The sequence below is a fragment of the Myotis davidii genome, unplaced genomic scaffold (genome assembly GCF_000327345.1).
Source record: "Myotis davidii unplaced genomic scaffold, ASM32734v1 scaffold580, whole genome shotgun sequence".
In the NCBI taxonomy this organism is placed as follows: domain Eukaryota; kingdom Metazoa; phylum Chordata; class Mammalia; order Chiroptera; family Vespertilionidae; genus Myotis; species Myotis davidii.
In genome coordinates, this window is record NW_006293313.1 from 2,874,415 (window position 1) to 2,882,614 (window position 8,200).

Genomic DNA, 8,200 nt, shown 5'->3' on the forward strand with positions numbered 1-8,200 from the left:
GTGGGATGGGTGGAGGGTGGGGTGGGATGGGACAGGCACTGGCGGCTTTCCCTGAACAGAGTCCATCCTCTGCCGTGTGCACACCAACAGTTTCTTTGCTGCCTGGTGGTCCGAGGACACCTGTTGAGGACTGTGTGCAGGGCTGCAGCCTGCTCGCTGTGTGTCAAGAAAGGGAACTGAGCTGGTAGCCAGGGCCTGGCACGGAGCTGCCAGCCCTCCCTCCTCTTCACCGCCTGCTCCTGCCGTCCTGCCTCTGCCCTAGATCTTGCTGTGCTTGGCACCGCGTGGGTGACAGACGAGACGGAGAACTCCCTGGACGTGGAGTGGGAGAACCCCCCGACCGAGGTGGATTATTACAAGCTGCTGTACAGCCCCCTGACGGGGCAGGAGGTGGCCGAAGTCACGGTGCCCAAGAGCAACCACCCCAAGAGCCGATATGACATCACGGGTAAGAGCCAGCACTGGGATGGGAGGGTTTGCTGTGGATGCTGAGGTGGGGACAGCGTGTGCACAGCGGGTCCTGGGGCCTTAGGAATCCCTTGAACCCTGACCCCGGAAACTCCCAGAAGTGAGCCCACTCTGGAAGCCCGAGGACTCTGCTCCAGCATCCCAGAGCGACTCCAGAACTTCAGAGTAACTCCAGAATCCCAGAGCCCCTGCTTAACAGATGACTCATCCTACATGCTCATCCCGTGTCTCACCCAGTCTGTCTCAGGGGGATGTGAGGGCGCACAGACTTTCCTTTTGGAAGAATGTGTGTGCGCGCGCGCGCGCGCGCGCGCGCGCGTGTGTGTGTGTGTGTGTGTGTGTGTGTGTGTGTGTGTGAGAGAGAGAGAGAGAGAGAGAGAGAGAGAGAGAAACTGATGGAGATAATTTTTTCAGCATAATCCATGGAAGGAGTTGCTGGGTGGCTGGGCTTGGGGAGGTCCTGCCCCAGATGCCCGAGCTAATGCTGTGAGAACAGGAAATCAGAGGCTGCTAGGGGAACGGGCCATGCAGGGCTGGGTTATGTGTGTGACAGCAGCGCCCTCTTTAAGAAAAGCAGGAAGGCAATCATGAATACCCAATTCATCACGTGGCTCCAGCTGGGGTCTGCTCCTCTGTCTGCTCCGAGTTCCATGTTGAGTGGCCGTCTTGGGGTCCCCACGGTGCAGTGAAAACCAGGGTCTTGCTCACACTGCTCTTTGCCTGCACTTGCCACCAGAGTCTGAGAGTTTGTGCCATGAGGAACAATCATTCAAGTTGGTGCTACAGAGAAATAACATAAGGCAGAGAAAAGGAAAAAAAAAGGTGGGGGGGGGAATTAGGTTAATTCAGTGGTTCCCAAACTTATTTGGCCTACCGCCCCCTTTCCAGAAAAAATATTACTCAGCGCCCCCTAGAAATTATTTTTTTTAAATTTTAATAGCAATTAAACAGAAAGATATATGTATTAATGTTTCTACCTTTTTCGTAAAATATAGTAAAGAAAGATGTAAATTAGAAACACTGACGTTTGAAATTATGAAACTATTTATTGAACTCAGAATAGAAAGGTAATACAAAAAAAGTTAAAACAAATGCACCTGTGGCCATCACCGCCCCCCTGGATCGCTGCAGCGCCCACCAGGGGGCGGTAGCGCCCACTTTGGGAATCACTGGGTTAATTATTATAGTGAGAAGGAAAGAAACGTGAGGAAAAGGATTGTTAGGGGCAGAAAAAGATTGTTTGGGCTGTAAATACACTGGGAAGTCAGTGCTCGGTGGTGCACTGCATGTGTGTGTGTGTGTGTGTGTGTGTGTGTGTGTGATAGAGGGGGGGTAGGGGACGGGAAGCTCCCTCGCACCACTCTGCCCCGTCCCCACTGAAGGATAAGCCCCCGCTTGGTGCTCGGTGCTGGGGCCCCACTGGCCCTGAAGCTCTTTACCTGCCTTATGTGGATTAGTCTGTGGGTGGGAAATCCTGGTGGGGGGCACAGTGCTGGGGTCCTGGCTCCGGAGCCAGTACTCAGACCCAGCACTGGCTGCTTGTTTCCAGGTTTGCAGCCCGGGGTGGACTATAAGATCACAATTGTCCCCATGCGAGGAGACCTGGAGGGCAGGCCGATCTTCCTGAACGGCAGGACAGGTAAGAACTGCCTGGAGGCACCAGGAGCTTTTCTCAGGTTTGTCTTCTGGTGTTTTTCTCAGCTGACTCCCATCTGGGCAAAACTCTGGGATTTGTGTGTAGAGATAGTGTATCTTTGTGTCTATCTTTGTGTCCTGAAGTCTGTTTTGGGGGGCAAAGGGCTGTTGGTTTCAGATTGCAGAAACCTTCCAGATCACACTTTTAAAATTTACTATTTATTATTATTATTATTATTATTATTAAAGGGCTTATCTCGCCCCTCTTGAAGCCGTCTCTCAGCATAGGGTTCAAGCAGAGGCCAGGGTCCACCTGTCTCGGGTGGTGGAGACAACCTCTTGCGTGTGTAAACTGTGGAACGAGGTCACCCGGAGGAACTAGATCTTGAGCATCCGTGATCTTGACCAGCCAAATGACTTCTCTAATTTTTCTTTTTCACATATTTTTATGAAGAAATTGATGGCCCAACCAATGTGGTCACTGATCGAGTGACTGAAGACATGGCGGTGGTGTCCTGGGAACCCGTCCAGGCTGTCATCGACAAGTACATGGTGCGCTACACCTCCGCCGACGGGCAGTCCTGGGACACAGCGGTGCCCAGGGAGCAGAGCAGCACAGTCCTCACAGGCCTGACACCGGGGGAGGCATACAGAGTCCACGTGTGGGCCGAGCGGGGCAGCCAGGAGAGCAAAAAGGCCAACACTACAGCCCTGACAGGTATGGACGGAGCAGGATCCTCGCGTCAAGGGGTGAAGCATTCATCTTATATAAAAACTGCTGTTTGAAATTTTAACCCTGTTATTTCTGGCTCCTGTAAATGTTTGCTGGCTTAAATAATAAGGAAAATAAGAGTACTCCCATTTCAGAGAGGCCATTAAACCTCCAGATGAAATTATCAGTGCTGGTGTCAGGCCAAGCCTTGGTCGAGGTCGCAAAGCACCAGCACATAGGGCCCTTTAAGAACCTGCAAAGGGAACAGGAAAAACCTCCATATTGGGGAGACAAAGAGGATAAGATAGTATAAATCCCGTGTGATTTCGCCCACAATTTGAGAGGCATTTTCCTCTGGGCCCGCGCATAATAATAATAAATGTAACTCCATCTCTCTAAGCGTTGCTTGGTTCTTCTCTGGTTTATCTGTAACAGGAGGAAGCTGACTTTTGAATCAGGAGGCTGGTGCCCATTGGCCGCAGCTCTTTTCTTTGTAAGGGTTGGGGTGGGGCTTGCAGAAGCAATTTCAAATTGCATAATTATGAATTTTTTCATTTTTAAACCTCAAACAAAAGAGACTAGTCTTTTTATTTGATATAGAAGGTCACACTTATTTGGGTTGGAATTCCATATGCAGCTCCCTCAGAGAAGGGTAACTTACTTTCTAATTTTCATTTTTTGGTTGTGAAAACTCAAAACATTTGGAAGTTGAATGCTCGTCACAGTTTGCAGTGAAGGTACAGGCACTTCGCATGTGAACTGGAGCTCCCTTTCAGGTGTGGGGATGGTTCGTGTCCTGACTCAACAGTCACCAAACACCAATTCCGCCCTGGGGCCCTCAGAAGCCATGAGTTCCCCATACTCCACCCAGCGCTCTGCTCAGTTCTGGCCGGTGTCCCGAGACTGCCTGGCATACCCAGACATTCTTTCTGCTTATACCCTCCTCGGCACTATCCCTGGGTTCACAGAAGCTGGATCCTGGAGAACACTCAAGGCTTCTAGCACTTGACAGGAAATCATGGAGAGAGATTCTAACCCAGGTTAATCACATATACACCCAACAGATTCTACAAGTAGGGTTATTTCTATCATCCCAGACCTCAAATGCCAGCAGTTAGAGTCTTCTTTTTTTGACCACAGACATAATGTTTTTGTTTGTTTTCTAATGTTGGTTTTTTTAAAATTGATTTTTAGAGAGGAAAGAAGAGGGAGAGAAAGATAGAAACACCAATGAAGAAAGAGAATCATTGATCGGCTGCCTCCTGCACACCCCACACTGGGAATCGAGCTTGCAACCTGGGCATGTACCCTGACTGGGAATCGAACCTTGACCTCCTGGTTCATAGGTTGATGCTCAACCACTGAGTCATGCTGGCCAGGCGGCATAATGTTTGCAGTGGAAAGAACTGGCAGCTCCTATTTCCAGGATAATTTTCTTCCCCAAAACAATATTAGAGCAGATGTTGAGATTTATTGAAGTACAATTTCTTTCAGGTACAAGGAGTTGGAAACTGAAAGAGTGCTTTCTATAAATTCATTGGAAAGGAGAAGAAGACCAATTCTTTTTATCCAAAGGCAACTTGTGGAAAAAGTTTACAAAGTTGAGACTTTATGGTGGCTTTGTCTGCACACCCTACTTCTCATGAAATGCAAATAGACCATTCTTGAAATTTCAGACCACTTGTTTAATTAAACCCTCAAGTTTTCTCAATCATTTGCGTTTAACAAACTGAAATTTCTCGAGGTCATCATTTGGGGAACCTGGCCTTTCACGAGCCAGAGAGTTGCTAAATGCTGCACTCTTTTCTTTCTCTTAAAGAAATAGACAGCCCCCAAAACCTGGTGACCGACCGGGTGACGGAGACCACGGCCACCATCTCCTGGGAGCCAGTGCAGGCCGTCATTGACAGGTACATGGTGCGCTACACCTCTGCCGATGGAGACACCAGGGAGGTCCCGGTGGGGAAGGAGCAGAGCAGCACCGTCCTGACGGGCCTGAGGCCGGGCGTGGAGTACACTGTCCATGTGTGGGCCCAGAAGGGGGACCGGGAGAGCCAGAAGGTCGACACCAAGGCCCCGACAGGTAACGAGAGAGGTGGTCAGTTGGAATTGAATTTTGAGCACTTGGTACCAAAAGACATGGCCTGAGTTGAGAGACTTTGCAAAGCAAGTCTTAACGCTCAAACAGGACAGTGAGTCTAGTGCTTATCTCCGTGAGCTGCTCTTTCTGGCAGCTCTGAGCTGGTCATAAAAGCCTCTACCTACTAGAAGAGAGACATAAAGTTGTGCAGTAGCAGTGTTTTTAGCAGACTCAGCAGAGACGTTCAGAGGATGTGGCCATTGCAGTGCTGGTGGTAATACTTTCAGAGTGATCACCTGTAAAGTAGCCCTTGATAAACTATAAATTAGGTGTCCTGAATGTCATGGCAGATGTATGATGGATTGTTTTGCTGTGCCATAATGTTACAAAGAAGACATCATTAGCGGGAACTAAAAGCCAAGAAAGTATGTCAGGTTTATAATGAGTGGTCCTCTGGAATTGAGAACGAGGGGTGACCTTTGCCCTCGACTCCCTCTCAGGGAGAGACTCAGAATGGGAATATCATTCCTTGTGCCAACAAAGCTCCAGACGATGAAATCATGGAGATGGGTTGGTGGGTATCTCTACCGTGACTTCAAAGCTTAAACTTTCCTAAATATTTTCTTAAGAAATTGACAGCCCAACAAACCTGGTGACCGACCGGGTGACGGAGACCACGGCCACCATCTCCTGGGAGCCGGTGCAGGCCGTCATCGACAGGTACATGGTGCGCTACACCTCTGACGATGGAGACACCAGGGAGGTTCCAGTGGGGAAGGAGCAGAGCAGCACCGTCCTGACGGGCCTGAGGCCAGGCATGGAGTACACGGTCCATGTGTGGGCCCAGAAGGGGGACCGGGAAAGCAGGAAGGCCGACACCAAGGCCCCGACAGGTAATAGAGAGTTGTTCTTCGGCTTCATACTTTGTTCTTGTAAAGATAAATGGTGATCAGTCCCCTCCACCCACTGTTCCTCCCACTGTGTATTTCCTTTGTGATCAGTCACTAAATTATTTCTTCTTGAAAGGGAAAAATAGAAAGAGGCTTATATGTTAGGATCTGTGAGCTAAGTACTTTTGGGCAATGGCTTCTGCTGTGATCTCTTTGGAACAAGAAGGGTTATTGTTTTCTTGGTGAACAAGTCCTCCTGAGCACTTTGTGCACTGTTCTGAGGATCCTACGGTTAAAGTAATATTCAAGAAGAGTTCATACTTTTTAAATATTTTCATCTCTGTTCCCCGCCCCTCTGCTCTGTCTCTGGGCTAGAAGCCAGCTCCTCTGACTCTGTGTCTGGGCCTCATTCTACTGTGCTGCCTTCTTGAAGATCCAAGAGTCCAGCCATGCACAGAAGGTCTCTGTCCATGACACAACTGAAAACCTGTGAATGGGATGGGGAACCTTAAGAACAGGAAGCTGTCTCACCCCAAGTAACATGCCATGAGATCTCAGTCTGCTAATAGTGTTTATTGATCAGCATTTTCCTTTCAGACATTGACAGCCCCCAAAACCTGGTGACCGACCAGGTGACGGAGACCACGGCCACCATCTCCTGGGAGCCAGTGCAGGCCGTCATTGATAGGTACATGGTGCGCTACACCTCCGCCGATGGAGACACCAGGGACATTCCAGTGGGGAAGGAGCAGAGCAGCACCGTCCTGACAGGCCTGAGGCCAGGTGTGGAGTACACGGTCCACGTGTGGGCCCAGAAGGGGAACCGGGAGAGCCAGAAGGCTGACACCAGGGCCCCGACAGGTAAGGGAGCGTTGCTCTTGGGGAATGTAAGACCTGTCACACTAAGTGTATGGGTGGTTAATTTTTGTTTCCATCCCTGATACTGGTCAAATCCATGATTTACGGAGAGAAGAATGGTGTCCCGTTATAATGGACTGTACCCATCATGCCCACTCCCTTTTACCTGCTTTCCTTACAAGTCAGGGCCTCATGGCTGTCTCCAAGCAACGATTTGCTCATGTGTCTCCAAGCCACATGAATCTTCTGTTGTGGACAGTGTTGAGGGTCCCCTACTGAATTTGTGAGTGGGAACAGAAAAGGAAAACCCAATGTTGTTTATATTAACATGTTGAAAATTTAACTTCAAAAAGTAGACTTTATATCTATTAGAGCAAGTTGATGTTTGTGGTTTGCTCTATAGTGAATGAACAATATGATGATTCTAGCTCTGAGAATAAGGGTAACTTCTATGTTATATTCCTATCCTATGAGAAAGAGATGAATGACCATATTTCTGTATGGAGATTTAACTAGCAAACTCGTGTTCTGAGTGAATCTATGATATTATAAAGAACATTAAAACTAGGTTTTAATTTTTGCCGATTTGTTTAGCAACACAGATTGAGCACTTTCCATTTGCCCTGTCCTCTATTAGGCAGTGAGAGCCCTGAGGGTTTAGGACACATTCCTCTTCCTCTAGGAGCTTCTGTGTGTGCCTTGCTATTAGAATATTCTTGTATGAAATGGGAGGTCTTCATTGATAGGATGCTAGAAATGATATTATTAGCTGCTGTGAGCAAAGCCTGTGTCTTCCTTTGGACCTGACGCTCTGACTAACACCATTGTGTGTGCAGGGTGGGAGTGTGACATACGCTTACTAAATGAGTAAAGAGATTTGTTTTTGCTAAACTCTTAGTAGAGGTCATGGCGTAGACTTTCAGAGTTTGGTCTACTGTGCTTTCTCCTTGAGGAGCCAAAGTCTATCTGGGAAGAGAAGATATATGTCCAGGAAGGAGTTAGAGAGCATATGAAATGGAAAAACCACAAAATATGAACATGTTTCGCCCCAAGCAAAATAGCCACTAGTTTGATCCATTAATAGTGCATAGTGATCAGCATTTTTTATTTCTAGACATTGACAGCCCTCAAAACCTGGTGACCGACCGGGTGACGGAGACCACAGCCACCATCTCCTGGGAGCCGGTGCAGGCCGTCATTGACAGGTACATGGTGCGCTACACCTCCGCCGATGGAGACACCAGGGACGTTCCAGTGGGGAAGGAGCAGAGCAGCACCGTCCTGACAGGCCTGAGGCCAGGCATGGAGTACACGGTCCACGTGTGGGCCCAGAAGGGGGACCGGGAGAGCAAGAAGGCCGACACCAAGGCCTCAACAGGTAACAGCAGGGAGGAGAAAAACAAACTAGGGTCATCATTATGGATTGATCTGTTGGGATCTGTGATGAGGTTACGGTGTTGAGGGACTCTGGTGTGTTTTAGGAGAGTTTCCTCTAAAAAAACCTTCATTTACCTAAAGAAAAAACAGAGCAATCTCATGAATATCTTTAAACTCTTT

General features: G+C 48.6%; 1 protein-coding gene across 1 annotated transcript in view; it reads left to right on the forward strand.

Moving 5' to 3' along the window:
* The window catches only part of TNN (tenascin N), a 32,844-nt gene that overhangs the window by 6,991 nt on the left and 17,653 nt on the right, over positions 1 to 8,200 (forward strand). The window contains exons 5-11 of the mRNA XM_015566071.1: positions 263 to 448; positions 2,018 to 2,107; positions 2,558 to 2,821; positions 4,635 to 4,898; positions 5,525 to 5,788; positions 6,383 to 6,646; positions 7,758 to 8,021. Of these exons, the coding sequence (XP_015421557.1) occupies positions 263 to 448; positions 2,018 to 2,107; positions 2,558 to 2,821; positions 4,635 to 4,898; positions 5,525 to 5,788; positions 6,383 to 6,646; positions 7,758 to 8,021 (1,596 nt within the window). The remainder of the gene's footprint in view (positions 1 to 262; positions 449 to 2,017; positions 2,108 to 2,557; positions 2,822 to 4,634; positions 4,899 to 5,524; positions 5,789 to 6,382; positions 6,647 to 7,757; positions 8,022 to 8,200) is intronic.